The sequence below is a fragment of the Carassius carassius genome, chromosome 26 (assembly GCF_963082965.1).
Source record: "Carassius carassius chromosome 26, fCarCar2.1, whole genome shotgun sequence".
Lineage (NCBI taxonomy): Eukaryota > Metazoa > Chordata > Actinopteri > Cypriniformes > Cyprinidae > Carassius > Carassius carassius.
The window spans coordinates 14,484,630-14,503,133 of NC_081780.1; the positions used below are offsets into that span (position 1 = coordinate 14,484,630).

At 36.1% G+C, this 18,504-nt stretch overlaps 1 protein-coding gene across 4 annotated transcripts in view; it reads right to left on the reverse strand.

Annotated features, from left to right (window-relative positions):
• Window positions 1-4,719, reverse strand: part of LOC132105863 (protein phosphatase 1 regulatory subunit 12A-like) — a 77,604-nt gene extending 72,885 nt beyond the window's left edge. Inside the window, exon 1 of one of the 4 annotated variants that reach the window (XM_059511332.1) lies at window positions 4,375-4,719. In XM_059511332.1, coding sequence (XP_059367315.1) covers window positions 4,375-4,611 — 237 coding nt within the window. In that variant the 5' untranslated portion in view covers window positions 4,612-4,719. The remainder of the gene's footprint in view (window positions 1-4,374) is intronic. The other 3 variants (XM_059511331.1, XM_059511329.1, XM_059511330.1) reach the window with 3 other exon arrangements.
• Window positions 4,720-18,504: the final 13,785 nt, after the last annotated feature.

Genomic DNA, 18,504 nt, shown 5'->3' on the forward strand with positions numbered 1-18,504 from the left:
CAAGGCTGCCGCCAGGCTGTGCCTACACACCAGGTCGAACAGATTATGTGCATGTAATCCTTAAATTTGAAAGATATTGTGGTTATGAAACATTCATCCTTGGAAAACATTAAGGAACAGTCTTGCAGACACCAACGCTCTGGGCCTCGAGCGTAATCTGCTGTTTCTCGCCTCTCTTTGCATACCGCCTCCACAAAGTTGTTGAGCCACTAGATAAATCCAAGCATTTTCTGGTTCACTGGAATGATTCTATACATGAAAGACACACCATATTTCTGTCATCACACCTATAAGGGAGAATTTCATGAGAATATAAGGCCTTTCGCATGGCAGGAACCTTTTCATAGTACCAGAACTAACGGAACTACCCACTTTTGGGCGTTTTAGTACCAGACTGCCTTTTTCGAGAACCAAATTAGCTCCTACTCCGGAGCAGGGTCTAAGCAGCACAACTGGTACTAACTCTGATGCAAGTAGACATTGATTGGCCAAACGCATTCGAAAAGGCCCTTAACCACCATGATTTAAAATGCCGTGTAGTATTCTGTAAACATTGTGTCAACTTAATTTGCAAGTATGATGAACAGCAATAAATGGACGGTCACTGGAGTGCAGGCACTTGTAGCAAATGTAGCACTGCCAGTTGTCGTTGGAGATTCTTAGTCCTCCTTTACCTGTTCTTTCAACGCTTTATGTATACGTCATCATTACATGTCTATTATAGTGAAACCCGCAAGACACGACAAAAACACAGCTCCGATCCCAGCGTCCTCCATCCTCCTGTTGTTAATGTTATTCTTCTTTGTTAACGTTGTTGAATGCCACGCACAAATGACATCGCTGTGGACCAGCTTATGTCACATCCTAGCATACATGGTCAGTGTGAATGCAACCCTTTAAATGGTACTGGGAAATAGCTTGTGCCAAATCGTCCCAGCACTTTAGTACTGTACATTTAGTTCTGGAACTAAAGGGGAGTGAAAGGCCCTCACGTCAAACTGGGTCACATTTCACATGATTATAAGCATAAAAACTAATTTACTTTGTTCTAAGTAAATAGTTTCATAGCACTCTAAATAGTTTGTTATAAATCACTAATTTTTTTTAAATATATCAGAGAAATAATGTCAATACAAAGGTTGTTAAATTTTTTTATGCAAAATGTGTTTGAATATAGTTATAAACATTTTTTAAAAATTAAATGCATATATTTTAAGGACCTTTTTAACTATTAAATCACTGCATTGATGCAGAAAAAAAACGTATTTGTAAATAACTTTATAAGCTACATTTAAAAATTATATTATGGAAATGTCATAAATCAAAGGTTGTAAAAATAGCCTTCATTAAAGCATACATTGCTATACATCTGATTAAACAATTTAATCATATTACGGAAATGATGCAAAAACAATTGTTGTAAAAACAGCATTCACATAATATTTACGCAAATGTACTATTAAGATTACATCTTTTTTTATGTCACAATGCAATGGCTGTAAAAAAATAAAAAAGGTCTTCATTTTCTTTGTGCAAAATTACTTGAGTTTGGGGGGTGTATATTTACCTGGGCTTTGCGATGTTCACTAATTTATGGATCATTTCTAGTCATTTTTAAAAATCATCTTCTACATTTTTCAACAGTTGAGAAGCACAAGGAATTGGGAGCAAAAAAGGAAGATCACAACATGATGCAAGACTGATTCAAACATGCACATGCACTACAAACTATGTCATGGCTCTGACAAATTGAGTGACTTTCGATTTGAAACCTCAATCTGCACAACATGAGCAAAGAACAGACAACAGAAGTTTTTTTAACTATGAGATTGAGCAGCGCAGAATGTGGGTTGACTGGGTGCTAAAGTTAGCATTCTTGCACTTGCCTGCAGGCCAGGTTGCATGTGATATTTATAACCCCAGCTATACTGCTACTATAGTCACTGGAACCAGCACACCATGACCCTCCCTGGATAAACACAGCAGTGTGCTGAAAGTGAGGTCACTACCTGTTGCAGCACAGATGCAGTGAAACTGTCCCGATGGGGACGAATCACATAAACCCAATCAGGTCCCAGTGCTACCTTCAAGTATGAGTCACATGCTTTTAATCTTCAACAAAGCATTAGGCTAAGTTCTGCGATTAATATGAAAATGAGCAGTAAATACATCATTTTGCATGAGTAAAAACAATAAAACCTAATTGTAGCTCAGTCAAAACATTGCTATGAGTAAACTACACTACATAGGGGATGCAGCTGTCTATTTCCTCCTCCTAGACCCTGCGTGTGAAACCAGGGTATGCTGGGAGAGCCCAGGGTGACCAAAACACTGCCTGAACCAACCTTTGCTGACTTACTGATGTATAAATGAACACATAAACCACATGACTCCAATCTTATACATCTCTAAAGTGAAGCTGAGGACTGGCAAGTGTAAAGTTACCAGAATAAAAGGGAATTGTTCAATTCGAAGGCCTGCAGTGCAACACTCATGCATTTAAACAGGGGAACACAATAAAAGTGTAATTAATCATTGTGTACTAGCGAAATTGAGCAACAACAGGACAAGCCGCTTGTTTAATCCTCAGGTTTCTCTAGTAAATGTAAATGGTACATCCACAACAACAACTAACTCAGTTTTTGTAATAATAAAAAATGGAAAAGCAAACAAGTCACATACGAGATCATCAAATAGCCCGATGACAGCTCTTCACTAAGATATGTAATGACAAACACACTTTTATACAACGCATTTATATATAAAAAAAGTTAAAGCTTTGAGAAGTTATCAAATATTTTTATAACAGTCAAACAAGTCCTTTAGTATATCTTTTAGATAAATATTGTAAATATACAAATGTATAGGTATGCTGCTTTAAATATACTTTTTTTTACATTTTGCATCAATACATCATATTATGTCTTTTGATTAACTCAGATTGCATGATGCTTCTAGACTAGACTTTTGTGACATCTAGAACAGTTACTTTAATGCTCTTTGACTTTGAATTACTCAATAGGCTTTGCTTAGCAATATTTTTTTTTATCCTTAACATCTGAATAAAGATGTTTATTGTGTCTATGATGCCTAAAAATGTTGCTTAAATAGAAATCTCACAACATTTTAAGACAATATAGGTACATTAACAGGTAAATATGAAGCACAAAATGTAGTTGTACATTATCCTTCATATTTTCCTAGGACAAAAACTATACAATAAATTGCATTCGCTCGCAACCACACTCATATATTTGCCAGTACCACACATACTTTTTTTGCAAAAACATCAATGCGTGAAACGGTTATTAGTGAAAAAAACTAAAGTGACGCATCTTTCTCGGACGTTTACAGTCAAGCCAAGGAAACAACGTCTTAAAGCTACAGTTCACTAAAAATTCATGGAAAACTGTGTCAGGATTTACTTGTATCTATGGTGTTTCGAAACGTACTGACTTAACGTAGTTTTTTCTCATGTGGATGACAAGAAAGAATAATTTAACGTTAGAGAACTGACAGCGCAAGTCGCCATTGTACGAAAAAGACTCTTTGAAAGTGAATGGTGACTGGAGTGGTCATTCTGACAAATATAATCCTTGAAGTTTCACACGAGTAAATCAGAAACACGGGTTTGTTACAACATGAACGAGTAACTTATATTATTAAAACATTGTAGTTTTTCGAACGAATAATTCGTTATAAACCGCGCGACTTCTACCTTTTGCGCATCGCGCATGGTCTCGTTTTAATATAATAACTCACCCTGCCACACAAAGAAAAACCTTATTACACAGAATCTTCACCCATAAAGCCACATTTTCAGTCAGTAATCTCAAACGCAACATACGTGTCAACCATCTAGCCTCTTTCCAAATACACAGCCGTGCTAACTGGTTGCTATGCGCTTTAACAGCGTAATTTCAATGGTGACCCGCGGATTAAAACACATCTACGAGTCGGCTCCGTGAATCCGTACATAACATAACCCACGCACATTCACCAGATGAGTTTATTAACAGATTCAACGGTTACTGTGCTGTAGATCTACTTACACCTAGATGCTAACAGGCTAATCAGCAGCTAACACACACACACACACACACACACACACACAAACCCGGGATCAGTCAAGACAGTCCTCTTCCTGCCCTCACAAACTCATTTACACACAAATATGATCGATCCAGCACAGTGCGCGTAAAAGCTAATACCCGTTTCAATCAGAGCCTGATTAGCTTCAGCGGCTAACATTACGTGGTTCCGCAAAACGGCCCGCCGAAGAGGGTGATGATGATGGTGGTGGTGTCGGTCTGAGTAAAAACAGCCAGCCAGCAAACCGTCCCGAGACACGGCTCTGAGCCGCTCTTAACTCACCTGGTGCAGCGCAGTGAGTCCGTCAACATTGGCGTAGTTGATGTCCGCGCCGCGGTCGAGCATCCGCAGCACCTCCTCAGTGTCGCCGCTCGAGCAGGCGGCCAGAAACACGGCGCCTTCGTCGAACTTCACCTTCGTCTTCTTCTTCTTCAGGACGGGCGGCTCGAGGTCCGTCTCCGATCCTATCCAGCGCTTCAACTGCTCGTTCCTCTTCTGCTTGGCGTCCGCCATCTTCATCCCCTCTATAGCCTGGCGCTTCTTATCTGTCTCGGCTGGAAGATATACTTTATACTGCCACTATCCCGACACGGCGCGCTGGGGCGTGGGAGGGGGTTTAGGCTCAAAACCTGCTCGACGCCGAAATATCGCGAGAGCGAGCGACGTCAGCCCCGGAGCTGCAGCATGACGTCATTTATACGGGGCAGCAAAGAGAAAATGCACAGCAGTTGTCTACATACAAAGGAGCTGTTTAGGGTTGATATAGGACACGGGGAAGTAGTATTCAATATATGATTACATAAAACAAACAAACTTATAAAAGATATGTTTTGGCAGAGCTGTATTAGAGTTTGGTATTACATGCAAAAAAAAAATATTTGATTTGTATATGCAAAAGATTTGTAAGGGTGGGGAATGCACCAATATATGTTTGTTCATCAACTCAGACATTTAAAAGCCTTTATGACTGAAATGGAAACCCCCGCAGTTAACAAGAGTGATCTCTTCCATTCATGTCAGCTGTGATTTATGCAATATTTTAATAGACCCAATAGTACAGGAATATTACATAGCAGTGGCAAATGAAGTGAAGTGAAGCATATGCACACCAGGTGTTAATATTCTTGCTTGTCAATGTTTACATGTGCAGACAAACACAATATGTTCTTCAGACTCAGTGCTTATTCAGAGGAACCAATTCAACCAAATATATATATATATATGTGTATATATATATATATATATATATATATATATATATATATATATATATATATATATATATATATATATGTATATGTGTATATATATATATGTGTATATATATATATGTGTATATATATATATGTGTATATATATATATATATATATATATATATATATATATATATATATATATTATTTTTTTATTGGTTTTATTGTCAGTTCCTGTTTAATAATAATTATATATTATTAATAATATTATTATTATATAATATATATAAATAAATTATGAATATTATTATTACTAGTACATTTATAACAAATAAACAGTAAAATGTAGCAATTATTTGGATATTTGAATGTATTTTTGATCCTTTTTGAGCATATGTTCAGAAAGTAAAAAGATGATATTCATATTAAATATTCATGGTGTATTGTGAAAGTGGGAAACACATTCCTTTTATGGATTTAAAAAAACATTTTTTATATATCACAGGGAGAGCTTCCCTTTTGGGGGGAAAATGTGTTTGATTGTGATAATAGAAATTATTGACTACTTAAAAAGCAGATGATTAACAATAACAGGAAAACACCGACTACTCAAAAAGCTAATTTTACCTCTGGAAGGCTTCTAAAAGTATCCTCATCTGGGTAATTGAGTTGACAGGAACCTTTTGACTGGGGTGGTCCCGCTCTACCGGGCCGGTATAGAGTGTTATTTTTCTTTTGGCACTGTGGTACGTTATTGTTGGCACAGGCCCATGTATGTGTGGTTTGTGCAGGTTGCGGGTAGCTGGCAGGCTAATTCAAATGTTTGCCTGATCTTTATGACTTGAAGCGTAAGAAGTGTCAGTGTAATTGCTTAACTCATTTAAGTGGGAGACAATCCAAGTGTGTACGTCATCACGGATTCGTGAACGTTTGAGAATAGAGTAAAAGTTGTCTTGATATATTATAGTACATCCTGACTATAGAAATGATGTCTAATTAGAGAAAAAATGTGGGAAAAAATATGTAAATACGTGTTAAATATTCTAGATCCATTAACCAAATATAACTACTACGATTAATTAACTATCAATAAGCATCTGATTAATTTTAACATTCACTTTCATTAGGAGTTTATAAAGGGAAAATAATTATAATGAATAAGTGTTCCTTAATCTAAAGTGTTAGAAGAGATTTTCTTTGCTGTTGTGTTTTCATTTGGACTTTTCAAGACAGGAATCTTACTTTAATGGATTTCAATGCAATCAGTGCATGAATCAGCTGCTGGCAAGTCTGTGTGTGTGTGGTGATCTTTATAGCTGATTAGAAAATCATCTCTTTGCCAGAAACGCATGCCAAGATACACTCTCACTAGGAGCTGAATACCTCAGGTCCGTTAGATTTACTGGTGCACCAAAATCAACTGGCTATTCAAGAACTATGAGGAATCGTTCGTGCCTGTGATGTCAGTCATTTGAATTTTCTATAAATTATCCATAATGCAATATCCGTATGTGAAATTTGAACAAACTCAGACAAACAGGTTCAACTCCAAGATTGTTACTCATAAAAAGGCTCACGTTTTTTAGTCATTAGATCATTCCTGCAGCTTAACAGTAAAGCCAAAGCAAAGTTTTCTTTTATACAATTATCTCATTGCTTCCAATAAACCGTCGATCAAAGGAACAATCCAGCAAATTTTACCCACACAATGAGGGGAATTGGCCTCTGCTGTTGAGCAGGTGGAGAACTCAACTGTGATATCCATCTGTGTAAACAATCTGCCAGTCTTCTCCATCCTCCATTCTGATCCATGAGTCCAGATTCAAGGGAACATTCAAGTTTCAATACAAACTCATTTAGCGGCATTTGTGGTATAATTACTACAAAAACTTCAACTCATCCTTTTATTTATTTATCTATTTACCACTGATGGACTTTGTAATGTATGTCCTTGACCTCATGACCTTTCTGGGTCTTGAACATGGTAGTTGTATTGCTGTCAATGCCGGGTCAGAGAGCTCTCGGATTTCATCAAAAATATCTTAATTTGTGTTCCGAAGATGAACGAAGATCTTATGGGTTTGAAAAGACATGAGGAGGAGTAATTAATGACATAAATGTAATTTTTGGGTGAACTATCCCTCTATCCATGGTGAGTTCATGACTTGATGTTTCATCTCAACTTGAACCTGAGGTTTCATGCAAACAATTGTAAAACACTGGTCATATTGACTGTCATGTGACACAACTACATCTCCCCATTCTTCTCCTGATGCAGTTGTTTGGGTGTATAACCTTGCGAATATGTGAACTGTATTTACGTTACTGGCCTATTAATCAGCAGTATCTGGGAGTAGGCCTGATGTGTAACAGTACAAACACTGTCTGTGCACTGGATTTTATTGTTTACTGGTGTCTTGACTCAAAAAATGAGTCAAACTAAAAAAAAACACAGACCAGCAATGTAAGCCACTATAATGAACATCTCCCAGGGTTTTCACTAGTTTTGATGTGTGAATTTCCACGACTTTCCCAAAACTTAAATCTATATTTCCATGCCTAATAGACTGACTCTTTCATTCGGTTCATTCTGGAAATCCTAACATAGGCAGGGATTAGCGGCATGTCATTGCCTCTAACTGGACAAACAAGATATTGAGATATTATTGAACAGAGCATAATACATATACATGCAGAAACTATGAAAAAAATGATAATTTCTTAAATTTTATTCATTTGGTCAACTTTCCAGGTCTGATATTTCCAGATTTTTCAGCATTGGTGTATAAGGTTGTTAAGGTTTGAGGTTGTGAAGATATATATAAATACAGTAAAAACATTGTGAAACATTACAATAATTTAAAATAGCTGTTGCAGCAGCCACATCGCCAGCCCTCAGTGTTACATGGTCTTTCAGAAATCATACTAATATCTTAATTTGATGCTCAAGAAACATTGTTTTTTTTAGTTGTTAAATGTTTTTGTGGAAATCATGATACAGTTTTTTTTTTTCAGGATTCTTTTAAGATTCAAAAGAACAGCATTTACTTAAACGAGAAGTCCTGTACTTTATAAATGTCATCACTGCCATGAACTTTTGAAAAAATTAATGCACCCGTAGTAAACATTTATTCATTTCTTAAAAAAACTCCAAGTTTTGGACAGTAGTGTACAAACAGCATTTATGGATGCATTGCCAAGTTTTAATACTAGAGTCATGAATATATGTTTGGCTAAATGGAAAACTCTCTTTCTAATTCTTATTCTTTGTTCCCATTGTTGTGTTGAGCTTTCTTGAAACACAGCTTTAAAAACCTGACCGCATCGGAAAGACAGTCTCATTGCGCTTTGTTTAGCAGGCAGCTGTATTCTCTACTCACCTCTCTGTCACTTACATAAGATTCTGTTACTGTTTCTGTCAAGGGTAAACATTTTGTATTTGGAGTGTAATGGAGTTTTCTCAAAAACTTTCCTCTACTGATTCATTGTACAGCCTAATAAAAGGTACTTCAGTGTTGTGGAGGTTTGCTGCAGTTTTGGGATCAACATGGCCATGTGGTGATGGCTAAAGCAAAGACCACTATAATTATGTAACTTCTACTAAATCTGTTACACTTCAACCTCTAATTTACCAAACACCGTTTCTGTAGTAGACTCAAATGCTACATCAAATCATGTGGTTTGTGTGCCATGACGGTGCAATTGACCCTTCACACGGGGTTCGACTGCCGCAATCTGCTTTGATTAAAAATGTCCAAATTTGAAGGCTGAGACTTCGTTTAATTCCAGAAGTATAACCTGCTGTGTCTTGTCTGCCGTATTGTCATTTTTCTCTTTGCTCTGCAATGTATTTTTCACTGCGTAAAAACATGATGTGTGACATGACAGTGGCATGGGTTGTCAGACATAGCAACAGTAAAGAGGGGGGCAGGTCTTTACCAAGGGTCAGTTGAACTTAACATTTTCGTCTGGCAGACAATAAAACAGATGAAAACATCAGCTTCCACTGAAAAGAGGACCGTAGGGACCAGAATATCAAAGAAACCTGAGCTCTTTTGCAATCACCCCATACTCAGAAATACACTAGAACAAACCAAACCTATTAGCAACCTAGCAACCACTACAGCCAGATCACCCTAGAAAACATATAGCAACATTTCAATGACACCCAGAATGATCTAGCAGCCACCTAACAATGCCTTAGTAAAACACCATAACATCATGCTAAAAACCACAAAGAACACTCTATCAACCACCAGCAATGAGTTAGCAACCATCCAAAACCTCTAGAAATCCCATAGCAATGTCCAACAAACCACAACACCCAGAACTCCCAAAGAAGATATAGTAACATGCTAACACAAGACCCAGAAAACTTTAGCAATCACCAAGCAGCGCTTTATCAACCACCTAGCAATGTCCTGGCAAGCACTAGACCCAGATTACCTGAAACATACAGCAACAGATTAACACCAACCAAGAGCACTGTAGCAATCACCACCCACATGGAAAAAACCTATATAAACATATATGTTTCAATATAGGTTTTGATATAGGTTTTTAATATATGTGACATATATATATAAAATTGACCGTTTTGCTATATTATATGTACATACATGTACATACAGTACAGTACAGACCAAAAGTTTGGAAACATTACTATTTTTAATGTTTTTGAAAGAAGTTTCTTCTGCTCATCAAGCCTGCATTTATTTGATCAAAAATACAGAAAAAAACAGTAATATTGTGAAATATTATTACAACTTAAAATAATAGTTTTCTATTTGAATATACTTAAAAAAAAATGTATTCCTGTGATGCAAAGCTGAAAAAATATTAAGCAGCAGAACTGTTTCCAACTTTGATAATGAATCATCATATAAGAATAATTTCTAAAGGATCATGTGATAATTATCCTAAAAATTCAGCTTTGCATCACAGAAATAAATGATAATTTAAAGTATAATAAATGTAAAAACAATTATTTTAAATTGTAATAATATATCACAATATTATATTTTTTCTGTATTTTTGATCAAATAAATGCAGGCTTGATGAGCAGAAGAAACTTCAAAAACAAAAACATTAAAAATAGTAATGTTTCCAAACTTTTGGTCTGTACTGTGTATGCACACATATATATGTACACATATATGAACATATATGTACATGCACACATATATTTATACATATATGTACACATATATATACACACATATATGTACATATATGCACACACAGGGGTTAATTCGGCACCTCCGGAATCGGATCCGGCACCTCATTTTTGGCGGATCCCCCTCCTCCAGGGGTGGCGTTTCCGTATGGCAGACAGATATGTGCCGTGAAAAATTAACCAAAATTCATATCTCTATTATAATTCATTATTATTATTTTAAACCAGAGGGTTTTACAAATATTAACCAATGATAAGTATTTAAAAGAGCTTTTCAGTAAAACTTCATTACGCCATTGGATCCTCAAGCTCTCGCGAAACCTCGTCACTTCCCCCGCCTCCACTCAGATTGACGCGCGCGCCACAGCCTGGAGGAGACAGATCTCCGCTTATCCGCAAAGCAAGGGTAAACAAATAACTGTTAGAATACAGCATTTCCTTTACTCAAACACTATGTCTGTAAAGGCGTATGTCTTTGTGTGTTTGAAGACTGGAGAAGTACGTTTTTTGCCATCTAGCCAATATACTTTTGTACGTTTTGAATATCCTGTGCATAGCCTAAGGGCTTTATCGTTTATATCATGAGACATTGGCCAAGTTTACTAAACAACAAGAAAAACCAAGCGCCCATATAGCAGCAATAAACATTATATAGCCTGTAAAAGTTGATGATAGCATATAATGCGCTGCACTTTCCTCAGATGCAGACAAAACACAGATCTCCTCATTCGCCGGCCAAAAACCTTGTTAACTCCATTTGAGCTTGTTTTTCATATAGCCTAATGTTAATTGCACGTGTCTGATACAACACAAACACTGACAACGCAGTGTTTAATATTTGATCCCCCCCCATTATTTTAGTAGAGTGTGCCATGAAACTGTTTTATTTGTCAACAGCAATCAGACATCATATTGTGTGTATTTGGTTGCTTAAACTCAACAAACTACGAAAAATAACTCTTATAAAGGCTAATACTCGCGAGGCGGCTTCACACGCGCGAGGGCACATAGCCTAATACAGCATGTGGAGCGCGCGAGTACCAAATGGCTTAAAATACTTAAAAGGTGTACAAATTATACATTTTTGTGACAATGCAACAATTACCCGATTATTCAAGTCAAGTGGCAGTTCTGCCAGCTGTCCCGATCGATATGCGAGTGAGTCTTGTATCGCAGTTTGCAGCAGGTCGCTGAAGTGACAAGATGCGTTGATGTGAAGTGCGCTCCGAGAGAGTTTATGGTTTCGAATGACTGATTGAATCTTGTCTGTGTTGATTTATTTTATTATTCAAACCTACAAGCTATGTTGAATAAATGCAGGAATTTACCTCTTTATAAACTTGAAAGCTGCGAGAATTATTAAAACCACAGAAATGTAGGACCTGATTATAACTATTACACAGAGATTTGAAAAATAAAATTCCACAACTTTTTCAAAACGTTTTTAGGCCTGGAAATTGTTGTTTTAAAATCGCATGGCATTTTCATGACCTTACAGGCCCTAAATGCAACTGATGCACGATCTTAAAATCACTTAAACTGGTCCAGCAATGTGATTGCGCGAATGTTCCGTTACCTCTCCCTCCTGTAATCACATGCCGGATCCCTTACCCCGCTTTGTTCCGGGACCTCGCAATTTACAAATTAAGCACTGTGCACACACATATATATTGTTGATATGTGTTGAAGTTGAAGTTGAAGTTTCTTGAGGAAGTGTGTTAATCATGCACAGTCACATGCTTACACATAGAAATAAGCATAAATCAGCTGATCATTGTATTTATATGTATGTGTAGGCTCTGTTCAGTTACTGAAAGTTCTGCTTCTCACTAATATTAGCATCCTGATCTGGAAATGTCAAGACAATGCAGCTGTCCAGTTGTTTATGTGCATTTTTGGCTCAAGTTCCTCAAAACACTCTAGTTCAGTCTAGGTTGTCTTCTCATATTTGAAACATCTCACTTTTAGACTGGGATATGTTTCTGAGTGAAATACATCCTAATGTTGCCATGTTTTGAGAACCTTGCAACAAGATACGGTGACATAAGGACAATTTTGCAAAATCACACAACAAATTTAAACTTGTATGAGGAATTTGTGTGAAGAAATATTTTACCCATCTTTCATTATTGCATGGATTCCTATAAAAATTATTAAAATTAATGGAATTTGGGGATGAAAATACCTTCAGGATTTGGAAAAGAACTGTGTAAAGGCCTATTCACAACAACACAGATGTTGGGCATGAAAATTTGATAAAATTTTAAGCATGTGATTTGTCTGTTCAGATCAATGCATAAAAAAATGGCAGATAGGCTGAATGAAACAAAAAAAAAAATCACTCTCTGACAGTGCTGTAGGTGGCGCTTATGGAAAAGCAGAAATACAGAGGTTACCCCTTTTGTTCCTAACTCGATTATTAAAGTGCTGCTGAAGATCAGCAGTCAGACGTGCCATGTATGCTATTCAGCTAATCTGTATGGAGCCATCAGTGCTAACTGCTATCTCACTGGCTAGGCCTTTGCCAAAATTACCTCAGAGGCCAAGGGAATGCTAGAACACGAGTAAATGAGTGATCAATTGTTGATCCCCACTCAGACAACAGCTGAGTCTTAACCCAGGCCAGAAATAGGGTCCCTTTCTTCACTTAACAGCTACAGTACAATTAATGACAGTCTCTAGAGACTAAATAAACACTGCCACACAAATAGTCTTTAAGTGGCTTGTAATGTTCCATGTGTACTTTGAATGAATCTGCGATATAGTCATTGTTCTGAAAATGCCTCTGAACTAATAAGTATACCATTTTTTTATGCATAGCCTTTCAAAGAATACTCCATTTGATGTCTACACATACACAGGCGGTTGACGCATGCACATTATGACTTGTGGGGTATATACATAATATCTGTACTAATCTGGATATTTATATACATATCAAGATTTCTAACCTCTTCACACAATCTCTCATCTATGTAGGCATTAGTTGCCGCTGTAACTTGCACACATTTTCACACATTTTCAGTCTCTTCCGTTTATGCAGTTTTTCTAAGTAAATCCACGCCCCTGAGGCATTGTTGCCATCTTGTGGACAAACTAATTACTGCAAAAAAAAAAAAAAATGAGCATGTGCAACTTGCGCTTACAAAGTATGCAAAGTATACTTCTGTTTTTATGTGGAAGTGAATATTTGCAACTAAGCATACTTTGTATGTCCAGGTCGCACATGCACACTGAGTTTGTTTTACAATTAGTTAATCCACATGGTGACAACACTGGCCCAGGTCGTTGTTTAACAGTAGAAAAGAAATTAAACGGATGTAAAACAACAACAAAATACCAGAGACAGCAACAACAACAGAAGTCCACACTGACAATCACTTGTGTGAGTGGATTATGAGATAGTATAAAGAGAGTACAAAGATGTTTTTATCAGCCATAACGTCTAGAGCAAAATAGCACAGTCACTGGACAGAGATGAAACTTTATAGAATGCATGTGCCGACTGCCTGGAGTATACTTTTGAAAGGAAATGTGTTCGATCGTACAAATATATGCTAGCCTACATCTAAAAAGTGAAGTATTCTTTGTAACACAAAAGAATGTTAGCAAAGCCTGCTATGCTAAGATCAGAAACATACTCTATGCAAGTATGTAAACATAAATTATGGGCTATTGCAAATGTGTAGTCCCAAGGAACACACTTAGCATGTGTTCTTGCGATAAGGCTTGAATTGAAAGCCATACAGGCAACTTACTATAACAATAAATATATTAGCGTACAGAATCAGATTTAGAATCAGAAAGAGCTTTATTGCCAAGTATGCTTGTGCATTCAAGGAATTTGTTTTAGTGACATAAGCTTCCAGTGCAGAGAGACAAAAAAAAAAATTTGTTTTTGCAAATACATAAATTGTATAAACAGTTGTGCTATAGATGATAATGGAATAGAATTAAGTAAGATGCAGGGATGTACTAAGATGTAGAGGTAACAAATAAATATAAGGATATCGCACATTTTTTTTGCGTAACTGGGGAACATTTAACTGTTCATGAGGTAGATTGCCTGGGGGGGGCAATCTACACTAACGCACTATAACAGTAACTCAAGAGAGCTGTAGAGTTACCCTCAAGCATCTAGCTAGCAATCTATAAACATTTTGTACTACACACACACACAAAAAAATGCTGGGTTAAATACAACCCAGCGGTTGGTAAAGTATGAGCAAACCCAGAGATCGGGTCGTTTTGACCCAGCGGTTGGGTGACTGCCCAGAAAGTTGGGTTAAACATTTAACCCAACTGTTGATTGAAAGCAACCCAATCACTGGGGTTTTCCATATTTAACCCAGTGCTGGGCTGTATTTAACCCAGCATTTTCTAGAGTGTAAAAATGAAAATTCTGTCATCATTTATTCATATGGAATATGAGACATTTTCCAAATCCAAAGAATTACATGAGGTTTGAGCAAATGATGACAGAATGAAACATTTTGGGTCACCTAACTGGGACTAGTTTATGGCAACGCTAACTTGAATTACATAGTGTATGCTGACACATTTCTGAACGAAAGGTGTGTGAAATCAAACCTGCGTACCTAGAAGAGTTTCCATTCATGTATCTGTCTAAAGTATGCTGAACTCAGCAGGCACACATTTTTCTCAAGGTGGCAGAAATAGAAGTGACAGCCTAATGCAGACATGGATAGAATAACTTTGTTTCATTGAGATGTGAGCTAATTATAGTGTATATCCAGAGCAGAGCGGACAGCAGTAATAAGCTCACGCTGCAAGGCCAAATGAGTCTCTTTCAAGCAGTAGAATTTCGTTTTTTGCTAGGCTTCTCTTTCGTGAGGCTGTTTTTGTCAGTGAATGATTGTGCTAACAGAATTGACATGTAGTTCTGCACATTTCTGATGAGAAAGTACTTATGCCCACTCATTACCATGGTTACCGTGGCTTGCGCAAACACTCCGAGGGTGCAGTGGGCAAAATGTGAACCAGCTACATCTATCATCCTTTCCATTAGCAATCACTGGTGTATTCACTCGAGCGGTGCAGGCAAAGACAGCAGCAATTTGTGAAGTCTAATGAGCTTCTGCTTAAGAGCGCCTCATACATCAACAATAGCCATTTTGCACATTAGTGTATTCCTGTGCTATCGGCTTGTGATGATAAGTGGCACCAGTGCAGTGTGTTCTGAGTCTCTCTCACTGAGGAGCTCTTGAGCTGCCTCGATTGCTGCTACTTATCTCAAGGGAAGAGAGAAGGCCATTTCGAGGAATGTTTGGTAAGAAAGCTCTTTCCAGCTTTAGTCAGTATTGTCTCAATGGTCAGTCTGTATTTAAGTACAACCTGTTGCGAATAAAAAGCTCTTATGTTGCTAATCAGAACATATAATGTACAATGCAACAATGAAATTGTCCTTCTGCAGTCAAGGGCATTCTCCTTCCTAAAACCAGGTGTCACAGATCAGTAGTTAAACAGCTCACAGTTATCTGGTTTAGAACCTGGCAACCTAATGGCTTAGTACTACAAAAAAGAAACAACAATAAATAACAAAATAAATAGCAAAAATAAAATAAAATTCATAAATATTAACACACAAACACACATGCACCTTATACCACAGAAATAAAAGAAATACAGAAATTTATTTTTTCCAGTAAAGTTTATAAAATCCTTGAAACAGGCTAAATGCACTTCAGGAGCAATACTGCAAAGACATTAAGTTCTTTAAGTTTTAATGCACTGAATCTTGAATATAAGTGTATTTTGTCTTACTTCAGTGCACTGGCAGAAGTTTTCACTTGTTTTTAAAGTGTTTATAACAAAAATGTTAATTTAATATTTTAATAAAAGTATTAATGAGATGAATAAAATATATAAAATTTCTATATCTACATATTAGGATAATAATAATAATAATAAATATTATTACTAGTAGTAATTATAATCATCATCATTATTATTAGTGCTGTCAAACGATTAATCGCGATTAATCACATCCCAAATAAAAGTTTTTGTTTACATAATTATGTGTGTGTATTGTGTATATTTATTATGTATTACATTTACGTTTAGTCATTTAGCAGATGCTTTTATACAAAGTGACTTACAAATGAGGACAGTGGAAGCAATCAAAAGAGCAATGATATGCATGTGCTATAACAAGTCTCAGTAAGCGTAATGCAGGACACGAAGCAAGGTTTATTTTAAAATCATATAATAAATGAAAAGAAAACAAATAAAAATAAAATAAAATAAAAAGATAGAACAGCTAGTGTTAGAGGCCTTTTTTCTTTTGTTAATTGTATAATAAATGAAAAAAGAAAACAAATAGATAGAATACTAAAAGATTAGCTAGCTGAGAAGCTAGTGTTGGTTTCTTTTTTTAAAGAAAACAAGCTGTTAGTAAAGTGTATATACAGACAGACATACAGCTGATATTTAAAAATATTTACATGTATATATTTATATTCATATAAATTATATAATATATAAATATATTTAATATATAAACATAACATATATTTTTTAATATATACATTCATGTGTGTGTGTTTATATATACATAATAAATGTACACAGTACACACATATATTATGTAAACAAAATGTTTCTTTTGGATGCGATTAATCATTTGACAGCAATTCAAAGAGAAAAAGAAAGCTAATCATTAAATTTCTCATTGTTATTAATCAGCATTCTTTGCATTCTTATTATTAAACGTAATTATAATTTATAATTAATTGTATAATAATTTATTTATAATAAATAGCTGTACAGAAAGAAGAAACTGAAGAAAATGAAACTTTCAGTCCATTCTACAGTGATAAGAACTGATTATTTTACAGATAGAACTCACAGCAGAATGAATGATTGCACTTTTGGATCTATTTACCTTGATACCAAGGCTCCCAAACAAAAGATTTAATTTCACTAACCTGCAAACTTTGTGTTTGGAATATGCTTCAGACGATCACTGAGCAGACTGTGGGCAGTCTGTAGGCATGCTGTCTGAGCCTGAGATTCTCTGTGGTTAGGTTAGTAGGTTAGTTATTTTACTCACTACCACATGATTTGATTACAGTAACCGGTTTCCAGTTTTAAAACAGGAAATGTGTGCATGACTCTTGGTAACAGTGCTACCCTCCAACTCTAACTGCAGATATAAACAGAATCACATTTTCCATTATTTGAGTTCACTCACACATTTGGTCATTACAGGTGGTAAAAAGAGGAACAGTAAGACAGTTAAATGTACTGTGTACACTTTTATACGTCATAACTTCTGGAGAGAAATAGCACAGACACTGGACAAAGATTAAACTTATTGGACACACTTTATTTTAAGGTCCAATTATTGCTATTAACAAACCATTAACTACGATTTTGCCTCAATAAACTCCTAATTTGCTGCTTATTAATAGTTAGTAAGGTAGTTGTTTAGTTTAGGTATTGGGTAGGATTGAAGATGTAGGATATGGTCAAATGAACATGTGCTTTATCAGTACTAATAAACAGCACATATGTTATTAATAACAATTATAATAGTGAGAATTTGTCCCTGTGAATCTGTCAAGTGTCTGTGTTCGCACACTATCAAGTAGATTACACTTTGAAAGGCTATATGCATTCGACAGTGCACATTTGTGTCTAAACTGAAATATACATTGGGCTTCAGAGCTCAGAATTTTTCTACACCCCTAGAAAGTACACAAAGTTGACACATGAGACATTCCACACCATGTGCTCTGAATATGAATATAACCAGAAGACTGGTGGATGATAAAGCAGATACAAAAAAGAATTACAGTGAAGAAGCCATATCTAGAAACCACATATAGACTTCTTTCACTTGGGCCAATAAGTAAGCAACAATTTCATCATGCTAGAAACTAAATTACTCTGTCCTCTGATAACCATTTGTTAATTTTTTTATAACCTGACTGTCCTTACATTTACTTTGGGTAGTGTACTAAAGGCGGTCCACATCAAGGATGATTATGGTAACGATAAAGATAGCTTTATAAATTGGG